This window comes from Protopterus annectens, chromosome 7.part0, assembly GCF_019279795.1.
Source record: "Protopterus annectens isolate FY-2018-M chromosome 7.part0, PAN1.0, whole genome shotgun sequence".
Taxonomy (NCBI): Eukaryota; Metazoa; Chordata; order Ceratodontiformes; family Protopteridae; genus Protopterus; species Protopterus annectens.
This window is the reverse complement of record NC_056739.1, coordinates 624879062-624896344: the sequence shown is the minus strand read 5'-3', so window position 1 is coordinate 624896344 and position 17283 is coordinate 624879062. Positions and strand designations below refer to the sequence as shown.

The window sequence follows — 17283 nt, the reverse complement described above, 5'->3', positions numbered from 1 at the left end:
AGTAAAAGTAGGTATATTTCTGTTTGCATTATTTCATATAATTTTGGGACACCATTCTGGTGAGAGCCACCATGTAGTGTTAGTGTGTTTGTGTGTGTTTTTTAACATGTGTATTTCACCTATAAGCAAATACCTGACATGTAAAAGAAAAGTAGAGGACAAGTCATTTAACACTTAAATATATTTAAACAGATTCACACCTAGTAGTAGTTGTGGAGCATCACACTACTCATTCTTAATTTAGTGAGTATTTAAAAAAAAATGACTTGGTGGTAAAGTCAAATGTAAGCATCTTCTGAAAAGTAAATGCAATTAAAAAGAATAAATAGCAGTGCATCTTTAGTAATGCATGCTTTTAGTCTTTATTTAAATACTGTGGTATATTATAATGCAGGGAAATCCAGGAAGGGTATTTCCTCTAGTTTTCCACAGAGTTTCATATCTTGGAAATCTGTACAACCTGGAGTTTGTCTCCGAGCACTTTAGTTTTGAAGACTTGAGCTTATCCATTATGGTGTGGATGTGCGTCTATTGAAGTATTTATGCAAATGTAAAACGTCTGCACAGTTAGCTTAAATAACATTCAATATCTCAAAGTTTACATCTTAAAATACAAGTATTAGTGATGGTTTCCTCCAACATCACCTAAGGTTTCACCTGATGTTATGCTATTGTGTAAAGCACATAGCCGGCTTTAGGCACCAGTGAACCCTGCGATCGCTGGGGGGCCCCCCTGTTCCCTGGGAGCCCCCAACTTCAGCAAGTTATCTTATCCTGATGTTTTGTTACATGTCTGTCAAACCAATAAAAGCTAGTACAGCATTCTTGTATGCTTAATAAACCACATGGGTAATAATTCTTATTTATATCCACTTTAAAATTCAAAGATATTTCTGGTTGTATTAACAGTGTTTTGTCAAGTAACAGGCATCAGAATTCAATTAAATCTTTTACCACTGACATAGTGCACCTGGCTTAGTTAACCCCTGCTTTGGACAGTTTCTCCACTAAAACTAACTACATAGCAAGCTTTAGGTGCCTGCTATACCTGTGGCTGCAGCGGCCCCCCTTAATCATCCTTGACTGTGTGGGGGCCCTACACAAGGTGCCTCTGGTTGGGGAAAATGAGGAAGAAAAAATGTATTAATTTCCTAATTATGCTCTTTAACCTGAACAGGATTGTGATATGACCCTGTTAGGATGAAGCTGATAATGAACATGAGCAAGGTAAGCACTAGAGAGATCAGCAGCCCAGAGTGACTTATCTCCGCACAAATTTTGGATTTTAAGAAGAGCTGATACTTCGATCATCAATGATAATTTTCTCTTCCAGGGAGTTTTATAACTACAAGCAGAACACCAGGTACTATAACTCTCAATTTCTTTGCTTAAGAATTCAGTGCAATTACAAAAATAATAGAATAAAGGCTCAGAATCCGGACTACATTTTAAATATTACTCTAATTTGCTTAAAAAGTTAGAGTAACACCTTTTGCATCAACACATTATTGAACAATAATTCTAAAACTCAGGTGTCTCGATTGATTGACTGTTAATAATCCTGAATGATTTACCAGCAAATCAAACTTTTTACGAAGGAGAAAGCAAAACTATGAACAAAATCAGGGACAGTGCCAGGTATGTGAAATCAGGGACAGTTACAGGTATGCATTACTCTTCAATGAGGGAAATAAGTGACTGACCCCTGCTGCTGTTTGACTGTTAAACAGCATTCACTGATCTGGTGTGGCAGTACCAGTGTTGCACAACATATTGCTATTTGCTGAAATAAGTACAAAACTAGTACCTCAATGGCTTATGCTTGTGTGTCTGTGTGTGTATGTAAAAAAAAAAATCACTGACTTTTATATGTGCATGCATCCAATAATGCCAGAACACAGACATTCTTCTGGGTGTCAGTAAAAAAATGTATCTAACAAGTAATTATATTTCAAAAGTAAGACCTAAAATATATCACAGAACATTCAGACACTTAGATCTTCTTGGAGGCTGGTGGCCCCCACTCATCAGACTGTATAAATGGATACTGGGGGCTCCCTTAATCATCCTTGACTCTGTAGGGGCCCCCACAGAAGCTGTTGCTCGGAGAAAAAAAAATGTATCAATTTTCTGATCTGTTTTGAAGAGTGCTGAGAGAACCATTTTAGGATAAAGCTGATAGCCTTTGGTTTCAACCACACCCATTCTAAAACCAGCTCTGCTCAAATGTGCGTACACAGAAAGCTGCTGTAGGTTATGGGTGGCTGAGGATTGTGTGCTTATTACAACTTTAATTTTCATCACTGTCAAACCTTAGAGGTGTGCACATGAAGTCATTACAGCTTGTGTTTGATAATTTTCTCTTCCAGGGAGTTTTATAACTACAAGCAGAACACCAGATACTATAACTCTCAATTTCTTTGCTTAAGAATTCAGTGCAATTACAAAAATAATAGAATAAAGGCTCAGAATCCGAGCTGAGGACAGTGTGGTCATTGTTTATTTACTTTTCTCACAGACTTTTCTCACAGCGGCCCCCCTTAATCATCCTTGACTGTGTGGGGCCCTACAAAAGGTGCCTCTGGTTGGGGAAAATGAGGAAGAAAAAATGTATTAATTTCCTAATTATGCTCTTTAACCTGAACAGGATTGTGATATGACCCTGTTAAGATGAAGTTGATAATGAACATGAGCAAGGTAAGCACTAGAGAGATCAGCAGCCCAGAGTGACTTATCTCCGCACTGCATGGATGTTGTGAAGTTTGCCACTTCTGTCTTAAGAAGCGTGAAGTTGGCTTTGGAGAAATTTTTTACTGTGGTTTCCCTAATTGGGGTGGGCTATGTATATCTAGACTGATTAGCTTGTGGTCGGATCTGACCAACGAGGAATTGACTTCTGTTGTGGAACACCATTCGCTCATGTTGGTAATGACCAGGTCTGGGATATTGCTGCCCCTGGTGGAGGTGTGGATAACGTTGAGCAAAAAGAGTTGGTACAAGTAGTTTTCCAGTTAATGGTGGGGTAGTTGAAATAGCCCATTATTAGGGTGTTGGGTTGTACCCTAATATTTTCCAATGTACCAAGAAATGAGGAGTGGGAATCATGGGGCATGGTGGGGTATCTGTAGCAAGTTACAATTTGGATTGCGGTCTTGCCCAGAGTTAGTTGCACTTGGATAATCAAGGATGCATTATACTGAGCAACGAGCCTGGAGGCGTGGATATCCTTAATGAATATGGACATGTTTCTACCTGTAGTTTTTCTGTCCTGGTTCGGTGGCCGAAAGGTGTAGTATGAATTATAGCCTGGTAATGCATGGGGTGCTCTCTGGAGCCTTGAATCAGGTCTGTCACTGCACAGATGTCTGTATTCTCCATCTTAAGGAGTGCCTCGAGTGAATGCATTTTGAGGTTTAGACTTCTAGCATTGAGTAGCATTACCCTCAGATTTTGCTTGCTTGTACCTGTTATGGTGGTGAAGTTGTCATTTGAACCTTGCCTAAAAAAGGCACTATAGCTGTGGCAAGAGCCTTAGCCAGTATCCGGAATCCCAAGGGCGACAGGTGCAGGCCATCTGTGGCAAAGCATCGTTGTCTGTCGATCATGTCATCCCAGGGCAGACAGATACTGGATCCCCTTAGAATGACACCAGAAGCTTAGCCAATTGTTGAAGTCAATCATTTTGTCCTTGTACTGTGGTACAATTCTGGGTGATGGCAGGATGCTACTCCGGGCTAGGGTCATACCTACCTGGGCTACAAGATTGGAGAGCTCCTACATGTCTTTTTTTCATGTAGTCCAGGGAGGTACGTCTCAGGTCATTCACACCAACATGGACAATGACAGAGTCATAAATGTACTTGTTGTGGAGTGACCTGAGTGCGTGCGTTATGTGGTGGATCCTGGCACCCGACAGGCAGCTGACAGTAACTTTCTCCTTGTTTAGCCTGGCGAGTGGAACATCAGTGAGCCTGACTATAGAGTGACCTATGATTAGAGTGTTGGGTACATTGTTATGCCTTATGGGCTGTGGTTGAGTGGCACACTTAGTTTGTGGGCTATGTGGCATTTGGGTTGTGTTGGGGGGGGTGGAGGTTGCATGCGTTTTTGCTTTGTAGGTCTGTTGCTTGAGCAGATTTTTATTGAGACCCTCAGCGAATGTAGGTGTGTGTTTTGTGTTGCTGTGTGTGTTTTGGTGGTGTAGATTTTGAGGGACTATGTTATGAGTGTGAGGTGGTGCAAGTGTTTACCTTCACCACTTGACTGTCTAGTCCAGTCTTTGGTGGTGAGTGCTTTGCTTCCAGTTTGGCTATATAAGTGCATCTCTCACAGGTTGTAGTGTTGGGTGGTAGGAGGAGAGGGTTGTCTGTGTACATGAGGCAATTGCTGCATTGCCCCAATATGCCCAGATTCATCAGGTAGACAGGAGAAAACACCCGGAGCTGACTTTGATGGTACAGGTGAGGAAGCATGCTATGTATATCAACAGTCACTTGAAATATGACTAAGGCAATTTAAAGAATAAAATAAGACTGAAATTTGTTTTTCTTTGTGATTTTTCTTTAGGCCAGCATTGGAGTAAAATGCTGAGAATATGCTGAGAATAATCTCTAAAATGCATCCCAGACCATCTGTAACCCTACGGCTCCTTGGGCCCTTGCTTATTTGAGTTATTTCCTAAGTGATTATTACTGTGCTGTCTTGTTGAGGAAAGGAGTGTTAAAAGGATGCAAGGAAAACTGAAGTTGAACAGCAACAGTGAATTTCTTTCCTTAATCATAATTTCTTTTCAAGCCATTATTGGATGAAAAGGTTGTGTATAAAGAAAAAAAAACTAAAATGCACTTCATTGCATATAGAAAATTATGGCTTCTTGAAAAAGCTAAGAGAAATGGAAGTAAAAAATAATATGCATGGTATGGGGAGCCCAAGAGGGGGGGGGGGAATCAGAGGAGGGGACTGGAATGTGTGCGGAGGGTGTTGAAATGGTAGGCCTAGTCATCAATTCATTTAATTCCAGACCTGTACATAGTTAATGCAATGTATTATTGTTGCAACTAAATGCCAGTAAATGTAAGTGTCCCTTTGTTAGACAGGTAAACATAGTGTGGTGTATAGTACTGTTGTAATGCAAGAGCTTGTAGCTACAGGTCTGTCTGTGCGTACTACTACTAAAAGTTTGCAGCACAAACAAAAAGGTTTCTTAAGAGTGGTGGCACTGACAGAATGATACTTATATACTGGAAGTGCCTAGGGGGACCCCAAAATGCTAACACTGGCACTGGTAAAGCATTTGCTTTTGAAGATGTAATATGTTTTCATTACTACTGTCAAGCAACTAGCAGTCCAGCTTACTGCATTATATGTAGATGTATTCCTTGGTAACATGTAGCTCCCTTAGTTACAAAAATATGAACGCTAATATGAATAACAAGTGACAGAGTGGTTACAGTTGCTTCTGTAGAACAACTACATTACTTTTAGACGTAACAATTGATCATAGTCTTAACTTTGACTCGCACATAAACTTAACCATCAAATCAGTTAATAGAAAACTTGGTTTCCTCTACAGGCTAAAACCCTTCCTTACACCGACTGCCAGGACTACTGTCGCCCAAACACACCTAATCTCCACCCTTCTCTATGCCTCCCCAATTTAACTAATCTATCCAAAAGCAATCTCAGTAAGCTGGCCACTTCGTATAATAACATTGCCAGATTTGCCACTGGTTCCCCATTCCGAACTCACCATTGCCAAAATCTAAAAAAACTAGGATGGTTGGAGCTGCAAAACCAGCTTCAGCAATTAACCATCACCCTCAAGGTCTTGTATCATCCCACAAATATTCCCATACTCTCTAACCTTATCAACCCATATAAAAATCTGAGAACCCTTCGCTCAGCTAATAAGTTACTAGTTGCAACCCTTAAATCCAATAATAAATCTGGCAATTGCCTATTTATTAACACCATTGGAAACTTTTGGAACAAGCTTCCTAATAATCTAACATCCACTCCACTTTTCAAAAAGCAACTAAAAACCTTCCTTAATTCACAATGGCTATGCCCATGTACTAACCCTGACTGAAACATTTGACATGACCAACCTTTTCTAGTTTATAAGTTTCTTTTATTTAACTTCTGTATTCTAACTGCTCTAATTCTGTTCTGTATCAGTCCTTGTTTATATTAAGTTATACGTTCTTGCTTAGTTGTAACTTTTTTGTCATGTTAGAGAAGCCTAACTAAAAGGGGTTTTTCTATGTTTATTCTATTTTTTTGGAAATGATCCCCTTATGTCTTCTTACTCATGTATATCAATTTGTATAACATTCTTGTGGAGCTTTTCTCCCCGGGCCTCTACTGAAAATGGACAAATATCCAGTTAGACTAGCCCGGTCAACAAATGTAAAATAAATAAATTTTAGAGTGTTACTTAATGCCGTTTTGTTTCTTGCACATTGCCTTTTCATATGCTGCCAGTTGTTAATTGATAAATCATTCTGTGTATTGGTCATGTTGTAAGACTATTGTTTTACAATTAATTTCCATTGATACTCATGTATTATACACACAGGTCATCGGGCAGGAACCATATTCCAACTCGTATAAAAATAAATGGTCTGTACACCCACTCACAATTCCAAGAAACCTAATAAATGTAGTTAACAAAAAGTTAAGCGCTTTTGTCATGAGACATCTTCAGAACATTTGAACAAAGAAAATTTAACATACATCCAATAAAAAGGTTGAAATTAACATACACCCATACATTTCAAACAATCCTAGATTGTTGTACAACACTTAAAACCAGTGAAACCACAAAATTAACTAATTTATTGATTTTCAAAGGCATGCACTGTAAAATCGTTTTCACCAATTACACAAATCAAAGAAAGAAATTTGCCCAATCTTGACTCTGCGCATTATATCAAATCATATGGTAGTGGGCTTAAAGCTCGATCAATTGAATGAGTCGTAAGTTTTCATTTAATTATGTATCAAAATGGCATGTCAAATTGTGTAATAGGTTTAAGGTTCAACCAATTAACATCTAAAAGGAGCCAGAAAATATGCCCATTCAGACGTTCTACATCCAATACTGTAATAAAACAACACGTAAGCTGTAAGATTTTGTTGCCACCAATCACATAAAACAAGGAACTCAATTTGTCCAATTGTCTCAAAACAGTGTGTCAAGTGATAGGATGATAAAATGTATAATGTTATGAGTAGGCATGTTTTTGGCTTCCCCATAGATGTTATTTAATTGGTTGGACTGTAATTACCTGCTCCTAAATATTATACATTGGCAAGCTTCAGATCCCTCACCAAACTATACCAGTATGTAAACAGCTGCACAGACTTGAGAAACTAATCAATAAGGACATAGGGAACCTCCATATACTGGACTCTTGTTTGAATTTATCAAGGGCAGGTCATGCTTACTCAGTCTGGTGCACTTTTGTAAAGGTCACCAAAACAGCAGATGAAGGTATACAAGTATACACAATATAGTTTAATTTGGCTAAAGCTTTTGACACAGTCCCCTACTCAGGCATAGTAGAAAAGCTGAATAAACTGGTAATAAACCTCCTGTATCACCCAAAAATTGGTTCATAGGCTGCAAGAAGTCAAAATAGGGGAAGTTACCTTCACAAAAGTCACCAGTCACAAGTTGCATACCCCTAGGGTTCTGTGCTGGGACTTCTCCTGTTTGGCATCTACTTTTCTGAAGTAAAAGCCAATATCAAAATAAGTTTGCAGATAACTGCAAGCTTGGAGCAGTCATTGAATCCCCAAATGACTTGGCCATCATGCAGGAGGGTTTACCCCAAATAAATAACTGGTGCCAAAATCATGGTCTGAAACTAAATAGCAAAAAGTGCATTATTGTATCCTTTGGGAAGTAATCTACCCGGCAAACTGCACATTGACAATAGAGCCCAAAAGCTGACGTTCAGTATTTGGGAACTGATAAGGACAGTGACCTAACTTTTGACCAACATGTGTCCATTGTCATAAGAAACTCCTATGTTGCTCAGCTTAGAAATTAATTTTATCTAGATCTACAGATGTCATTGACCCTATTTACACGGCCATCAGACCAGTCATTGAGAATAATGCCTGCTTTGGCATGTATTTGTCCAGACACATGCAACGACTGGAACACCCACAGAGATGCCTTACTAAAACTATACAAAACCTAAACAACATGTCCTACATGGACTGACTCATAGCCCTGTAACTATACTCAGTATCCTACAGATTGCTAAGAGGTGACTTGTGTCAGGCATACCAAGGCATCTTCCAACCCAATACTGACAGATTTACTGCACATCAGCAATCCAAATGGCATCAGAAATACTCTGTCATGAGATCTAAACCTATTCCTAAACATCACCTGGATGTTTTGGAGGGAGAGGTACATCTCAGAACAGCATACTGCTACTCTGGAACAGACTCCCAGTTCTCTTAAGACAAAGTTCATTCCTGTCCATGTTCAAGAACAACTTGGATCTATGGATGGGAAACAGAAAATTTACCCCAGGACTGTCCCCTGTGCTACTAATGGAGATAGCCAGCTCCTAAATGCTTTATCCCATGCATTGGTCCCTGAAATCATCTGTGGTATGATCCCAGTTATTCTCACTAGGGTTAATGTATATAATTAGCAACTACTGGATTGGTTAAGTCCTACCTAACACCAAATGGGAAGCTGGCTATGTTTAAAATGCCCCATAAGTGCAGCTAGCCTAGAAAACTGCGAACCTATGGAAGTTGTGTGATTTTATCAAGTCAAAAGATACAGGTAAGGATAATTTGCAAATACAGGCAAAATGGTTGTTGTTCCTAGCTTTGAAGGTTGGTAGTTCATCTTTCTTAGATGGTGACAATCAAGTATCTGTGGATTGTCTTTGACTCAAGATGTGTATTTCATATTTATTTCTTAAGGTTCCAGTGGACTTCAATTCCAGTTTTATCACTACTAGTAAGATTGAAGTACTCGGATTAAAATTATCTGACAGGTTTGTAAATGTTCATAAAACCAGTTTCTTTATGGAGCACAGCTACATGGCATTAATTTCTGTTTATAATTCTTGTATGCTTTTTCTTTCCTGTATACTGTCAATATATTACACAATAGCTAATGGCAGAATTAATTAACATTAAAGCAAGAGCACTGTTAATTGTTGCTGTAATTTTTTAAATCCCATTTTTCTCTTTCAGGCCCTGGAGAAATCTCTTGATGTATTCAATATAACATTAGCAAGACAGCAAGCGCAAGCAGAGGTAATCGTCTTTGTTGGATTTTATTATGTTACCCAGTTTATTTTATGCAAGTATATTCATAAGTTATTGTACAGTGTTCTGGTCATATGACCGTCAAGGAACGCTGACTGACATATACTAGGATCCTATGCTAATTCACCTACCCAAAAGTTGAGATTGATTCACTATCCAACGCGTATTTGAGATAAATTAAATTGGATTTCATACAGAGAGTTTTAAAATGTATACTATTATACTTAACTGAACTAAACATTAGCCAAGTGTTATTGGGCCCAATGTGAAATTTTTGTCAAGTAAGGATTATGTGATCATTACTGTGAGAAATAACACAGTATTTTGCTATCAACATGTTTGCTTTGCCAGCATTTTTGACCCTTGGGGATTGTTAAAACGCTGTGTTAAATAGTACCAGGGGCCAACTAAACCCATCACTGTATTGTCTTGGCAAACCTGATGTGGCTAGTATTACCACAGCAGATAATCATGTATGCAACTCATAATAGCTTGTAAAATATTGCACCGTCCTTCAAATACCCAGCCATCAGAAATGCAGTAAACTGCTACAAAGTCAAAAGGGGTCCATGTTCAACGACCAAATCCGTAAAACCGTGAACTGTGAAATAAACGTAAAACTGCAAAAGGGACAATTATCGAACAATGGCAATGCTGAAAAAAATACTGGCATATAATGGTCATAGTTGGCCAACAACCAGGAAGTAACACGATGCATAAGGTAAGTGAAGGGTAGCCTTTTCAGTTTGCCCTGTTCCCCACTGCAGTGTGATCTCGGAGTTGGTATATATAGTTAGGGGTATGGGGGCACAGCTCCCCACCTTGGTTGGTTGTGTGTGCGATGTTGGGTGACTGTGGCCATTCAGTGCTTTATTTTGTTATTTTCCATGTTGCTGTTTGATAAATTGTCAGATTTGCTGTTTTACTTTTGCTGTGTTGTAGATCTGTTTTTTTAGTGTTCGGTAGCCGAACATAGACCCATCCAAAAGAAACCTTGCCTCAAAGGACCAACAACGAATATAATCCCCAAAACCGAGCAACTCACTAGCTCCACCCATTCAGTAAGCATAGCTAAACTATGGAAGGACATTCTTTTCACCATCAGGCAAATAACTTATTTGGTTTTAAAACCTTACTCAAACTACATCAGAATCATACAAATAAATACTTTTCATAATAAATAAATGAATAAATAAATAATCCGCAGATTTTCTGAATCTCCAGGATAATTAACCAAATATTCAAATTTTCCTCTTCAGTTATTAAACCATTTCTTCCTAACTGACTTTACTCTTACTGAAGGCATTCCTACCAATAGGAATGGTGTATTATCAGTTTACATTATCAACATGAATCTATATGTAGATCACATTACTTAGCTCCAGTTGTTTTAATACTCTGATACTTAATGTTGTTACATTTATGCTATTTCCTGCTGTACTGATGTTCATTAATGTGCACCAGTGTCACTTTTTAGGGTATATTTCCCTCTTTATTCCATTTTAATTTATCTCATTATTTTTTCTACAATTTCCTTTCTTTAGAGCTTGCTTAAACTGTATTATATTGAGCATCTACTGTTTCTTTTTTTTTTTTATCCCATGTCTCTGCTGAAAATGTGCAGTATAGCCCATTTGGACTTTCCTGGTAAACAAAAGCAAATAAGAAATTTATGTTAATAAATTCCTTCTATGCTTAAACTGTTGCCTTCAGACCTCTGTAAGGAAACTCAGATATTTGTTTGTTTTTGTTAATTTTTAACATTCTTATTAAATCACTCATTAATAGAAAAGAATTCATATTAAATTTCCATTACTATGATTGTTCATTATACATGTTTTCTTTGTAACAATTTTCATGCAGTCCAACATTAAATGGAGTACTGAATTCCCCCCTTCCCCTAAACTTTAGTCCTCCTGCACAGTACGCTGCAGTATTATGTCCTTCCTTCGTAGACTCAAATGAATTTGTGGGAAAGTACAGGTTTGTAAAATCTTACCTTAAGAGTGAATGTCCTTTTCACTTTTGCAGTATTCCTAACAAGAAATTTCTTGCCAAGGATAGCCCAACATCTGGCCAGTGTACCATTGCCTCTAGTACTTAACAGGTGCCCTCCATCCCATGTATAATCTTAAACACCTTTCTTCTGTGCTGGTTACCAAGTCATTTTTTTCAGGTAAGTGCTCCATTGGGATTCTTTCTTATCTTTCTCTCATTTTCAGTGTTGATGGTTTCATGTCATCCAGAAGGGGAAAATGTCAGTGTGGGAGGCAGATTCCCCATTAAGATCGTCATGACCATTGCCTATTCTAACTGCTTCCCACAGCCATTTGCAGTGTTCTATCTGCCAAGCATTTGACCCCAAGATACTATGTAGCCATCTCTCCTCCTTGTCTGTTTACCTTGAAAAAACCAACGTCTTAAGCTGTTGGCTCTGGGTACTGTTGTGGATACCATCCCAAGAGTCAGCCATTCGCCAAAAAAATTGAGGTCTAACAGCTGCTGTCCAGCCCCCCCCACCCCCAGACTTCTCTCCCAAGACTAGAGAAAGCCTGTCCAGCTGCTTTGGATTCCTCTGCAGTGACCCTATAGGAGGCTGGCATGGAATCCAACCTGTTGCATGTCCACAGAGGCTATCCAAACATCTGCTGCTGATATTGCAGAGAAGACCTAAGCTTATTATATCTTAGGGACTGAAGGGGGATCCCACAGATCTTAGTGAGGGCGGAGGTCCCTATTACACTTGAGTGATGACAAGGGTCCGACCCTCCAAGGATTTTTTGTGTGGATATCCCCATAAAAAAAATTCTTTCAGTATTGGTGTATACTGTTTTTACATTTCTGTATGCATTTCCAGAGTACAAAAAAACTACACGCAGAAACATTCATTTTCTGAGTGGTAAAGCTTGGAGGCTGAAACTCTGCAGGCTGCTAGGGAACTATGCACACTACAAAACCACTTTGGAAGACTCCTCCTGGCATAACCCTCCCTTGCATTATCAATGTTGACTGTTTTTAGCTTTCTCTATGCATTTCCAGCATAGAGAAAAATGCATGCTGAAACGATCTTTTTCTCAGAGTGGTAAAACTAGAAGACTAAATCTCTGCAGGTTGCTAAGGGTACTATGCACACTACAAAACTGCTATGCAAGAATGTGCCTGGCATAACTCTTTTAGTATTGCGTGTACTGTTTTTAGCTTCTGCGACAACTCACCACTGGACCAGTAACTGAGGAGTCTCAGTCCTCACCACTGGCACTTGGGAATATTCACTGGGAAGATAGGTACACACAATATTTCCAGATGCAGCTCTCTGCATCAAGTGCAACTTCACTTAAGAGCACACTGAGAACACAGTCAGTCCAGGACTGGTTTCTCCCTTTCTCCAGATGCCCAAAGAGAGACCCCACTGGCACAGCTATAGAGTTGAGTCCTTAGCCATGGTTCCAAGCCAAGTCCTCCAGCACTCTGTCCAACCAGTGCTTTGTGTCCCTGCCCAGGTAGCTAATGCACACACTCTTGGAAATCTGTTTTTCTCACACACACACACACACACCTGAGAAAGGCTGGCACAGGTTTACTAGCTGTGCCCCCTTCTGCCCAGACTATAAAGTAGTTACCAATGCCACCAGAACCCCTCACCAGCTACTTTTAAGGCCATATTTATTGGTTAGTAGTGGTTGGATATCCGTGTCACATATTGCTTAATAGTGGTGTGGATATTGAAATCTTGTAGCCTGTAAACAGTGGTCACTAAAAAAGGTGTTTGTTCTCAGAAGCAGCCACACAGTAAACATTTAGAGTTTCATATCACAGTAGTTTTTTTTTTTTTTTTTGGTTAGCTTAGCCAGGGAGAGCAGGCAAAGATGTCAGAGGATTATGGCAAGCTGACAAGGAGCCAGTTGGCTGAGATGTGCCAAGCCAAAGAATTGGTGCATGCTGACCTGACTAAAGGGTGAATTACTGCAGCCATAGTCACAGCTGCATCACAGACCAGCAACCATGAAGACAACCAGACAGGGCTTGGGGATGTACAGCTCTCAGAAAATGGACAGTTGAACTTTGCCTCAGAGGACTTTAAAATCCGTCTTGAGTTCGAGACTTGGAGGCCAAGCCAATGGAATTAGAAATCAGCAGATAGAGAGAGACTGTGATGTCTAGAAGCCGAAGAAAATGAGAGGCAGAGGCAACACAAAAAGATGCTGACAGTTGACCAGAGTTATGAATCTAAGGGGGAAGAGAATAACCGAACCCCAGAAGCAATAAAGGTCAGTAAATTTCTTCCACAGTTTATAGCGTGTGATAATTTTGATAGTTTTATTATGTTTGAAAGGGTATGTAAACAGTATCATGTTGGCAAAGGGCTCTGAGTATGGTTCCTGACCCCCCTACTCAATGGTAAAACTGTAACCCCGGTTTCTAAATTGTCCGATATTGATCGTCTACACTATAAGTAAAGAAATGTTTATTAGAGTGACGTGAAGCTTATTGAAAAAAGTTTTGTGAGCATAGACTGAAGGCAGATGTGTGTGTGATTATATTGCTGAGTTAAGCACTTCTTTTCATAGGTGGGCGGTAGGTGTCAGGCCACCACTTCTGAAAAGCTAGCAGACTGGTGATGGAACAAGTCCTTAGTACTTTGCCTGAAGACATGAGAATCTGGTTGGCAGATAGAGAATGCAACACCACAGATGAGTTGGGGAAAAAGGATACCTATACCTAGCAAGCAGGGCATCACTGCATAGGAAAGGGATACCCAGTGCTACACATGGGTATAATGAACCCCATGGAGGGCAGCTTAAACCGCCCTAACAGAGTCTGCAAGCAACAGAGGAAGCCTCTAGTTTAGGTACATGGCCAAGATCAAGGGTTAAAAGTTTTAAATGTAACCAGTGGGGCCATGTAGCTTATAGATATCTACAGAGGCAAGGTGGGGATCAAAAGGTGGGGGAGCAGCAAGTGGAAATAACAGAATGCTAGTGGTAAGTTGTCTGTAGACAACAAGGGCGTCAAACTACCACAAGATGTTATATCCTATCTTAGTAGATGGGAAACAGGCCACTGCTAAGAGACGGCCTTTGACCCTAACCATTGTGAAGTCTGCAGTGGTTAAAGAAGAGCACTACTTGGCTTGGGCAGTCTACTGCAGTTGAAGTTTTAGGAGGGACCCCATTCCATATACCTTTGGCGATGGTTCACCTTGACTTGGAGGGTGGAAAAGGAAGCAAGCAAGTAGGTGTGTTGAGGATTTCCACTGCATATGTCCTGCTAGGGAATGATTTTGATAATACAGTACCTTGTGTGTATGCAGTGACATGCAGCCAGGCTTGGAGACAGGCATGTGGGTCTGGTAGCCTGTGGGGACCCAGACAAGACTGCACACTTGAAGCCAGGACCGGTGAGGTGACTACTTCAGGGAGGGAGCTACCCTGTAGCAGTGAGACTGAAGGTGACCCACAGCTGCTGGTTGGGTACTGATGTTCCCTTGGACAGAGTGACTGCGAGGGCAGAGGTGAGTGGCAGTACCCAGGGCTGACAGGCACCGTTGTCAGAGGATACCAGACTTCCTGTAGAGGGGGAGCTGAGAAGGATTACAAAGAAAGAGATGAGATGGGCTCAGTTTTCAGACCCTACATTACAAGGCTTGAGAGAGGTAGCTAGGGAGGTGCCTGATTCTCAAAGAAAAGGGGAATTCCATATACTGGTACAAAGGGTTACAGTATAGAGAATGGACCCCTGAGGGAGGGCTAGAGGGTGAGAGAATTCAGCAGTTGATAGTGCCCAGAGCCTGTCATCTGACACTTCTAACCATAGCACATGACATTCCTTTTGCAGGTCATATAGGCATAAAGCGTACCAAGAGACGTAGTATGCATAACTTTGATCTGGGATTCCAAGGGGTGTAACGGTACTGCAGGACCTGTGAGCAATGCCAAAAAGTATGCAAGGCAGGAGTCAAAGAAAAAGCTCCTTTGATGCCTTTGCCTGTGATTGAGGAGCCATTTCAGAGGGTAGCTATGGATATTGTGGGGCCTCTTGAGTACCCCAAGTTCCACAGGGAAGAAGTATATTCTAGTTGTACTAGATTGTTACCTGATACCATGAGGCGGTGGCCCTATCCTGCATAGAGGCCGAAAAGGTGGCAAATGCTTTGTTAGAGATTTTCAGCAGGGTAGGTTTCCCAAGAGAAATACTGACTGATAGAGGTGCCAATTTCATGTCAGACCTGGTGGCATGTCTGTGGAAGCACTGTGGGGTGAAGCACCTAAAGAAACTGCCCCTACCATCTGCAGACAAATTCTGTGGTGGAGAGGTTGAAGTCTACACTAAAGACCATGCTACAGGGCATTTGCAGGCCAGTTTGAGAGAGTGGGACAAATATTTTCCCCATCTGTTTGCTTACAGAGAGGTGCCCCAGGAATCTACAGATTTCTCACTTTTGGAGGTGCTGTATGGGTATAGTGTGAGGGGACCTCTAGATTTGATTTGTGATTAGTATGAATCCCACAAGAAGTCTGTTGTGGTACATGTCCAAACCTCATGACAAGGCTCGGGGGAGCTCATGGGTTTGGCCCAGGAGAACCTGGCAGCAGTCCAACAGCAGAAAAAGGTCTGGTATGAGAGGAATGCTTGAGCCAGAGAGTATGCTGTAGGAGCATCAGGTTATAGTTCTCATTCCTGTCAGACTCTGTAAGCTGCAGGCAGCTTGGGAGGGGACCCTTCAAAGTGGTAAGTTCAGTAATATAAACTACACGGTAGAATTGCTAGACAGGGGCACAAATTGTACCATTTTGACTGCATGAAACCTTACCATGATGGGGAATAGGCCATTTTGCAAAATATTTGCAGTAGAAGATAGGAGGAGTCTGACTGGGATCTGTGGCTACAGGGAGCCAGCCAGCAGACTCTCAAGCTACTAAGATGGAGCCCAGGGTTGCAGGCATATATGACAGTGCAGCACTGCAATGGGATCAGCAATTCCAGGGCAGTTGGGATCTCAAGACAGGGTATGCGGTAATGTATTTCCAGATAGGCTCTTGAGGGGGTGGGGGTTGTGACGAAAGAAGGTACTGCCAGCACAGCTAGCTGGAATTTTGTAAATTATCATTTGTGAATGGCAAACTGATTCATACAAGATGCTGGTGTTACAAATGTTTTATAACCGTGTGTTGTGTATATCAAAACTTTGTGTTGAAAAGGTGTTTAAGTGCTTGTTTGAAATGTATGCACAAGTGTGCCTTACCTGAGAGAGCAGAAATGTAGATGCAGTATTGTAACAGTTTTAAATGTATATGTTTTAACAGAGGAAACTGGAGGGTTAATCTCTGTCCAGCAAACTTTAGACAGTATCTGAAATTAAATCACTTTATAGGCTAGGCCATAAAGATGCTATCTCACAGGTTTCAATGCAGCCAGAGAGACAAACTTTGTACCTAGGAAGCTTTCTGTATTGTCTTTGGGTTGAGCTAAACACTGCTCTGGAAGCATAGAGATATGCAGTTTTATTACTTTAAGCAGCTGCCACAGATCTGAACAAAAGCCCGTGTGTGTGTATTTTTATGGGTAGGTGCTGAATGCTGCCAGCAATGGAGGTTGCATGAGAACTAGAAGTCAGATGACAATAAGTGATGTCATTCTGCAAGCTATCCCAGCAGTAATATTTTGGATATTATTTTGAGAAGTCTGAGAGACTGAGTATTCTGTATTCTCTCTTGGGCCTAACAACAAGGACCATTCACCACATCATCTGCCTTGATCTGTTAAGTAAGTTATTAGGGTATAGTTACTTTCTTACACTCGGGAATATAATGAAGCTTAGTTTAGACATTTTTTTCTTTTAGTCTGAGCCTGTCCTGCAATGTTTTAAATATTCTCTGTGATTTTGAACTCGTCACTGTGAATATATATTTAGTATTGTCTTGTCCTTTTATTTGTTATTGAATATATTTAAATCTTTCATCGTGGCTGATCTTTGTA

General features: G+C 40.4%; 1 protein-coding gene across 1 annotated transcript in view; it reads left to right on the top strand.

Moving 5' to 3' along the window:
- Positions 1-17283, top strand: part of VPS13C (vacuolar protein sorting 13 homolog C) — a 6956796-nt gene that overhangs the window by 1334372 nt on the left and 5605141 nt on the right. The window contains exon 13 of the mRNA XM_044076309.1: positions 9232-9294. Coding sequence (XP_043932244.1) covers positions 9232-9294 — 63 coding nt within the window. The remainder of the gene's footprint in view (positions 1-9231; positions 9295-17283) is intronic.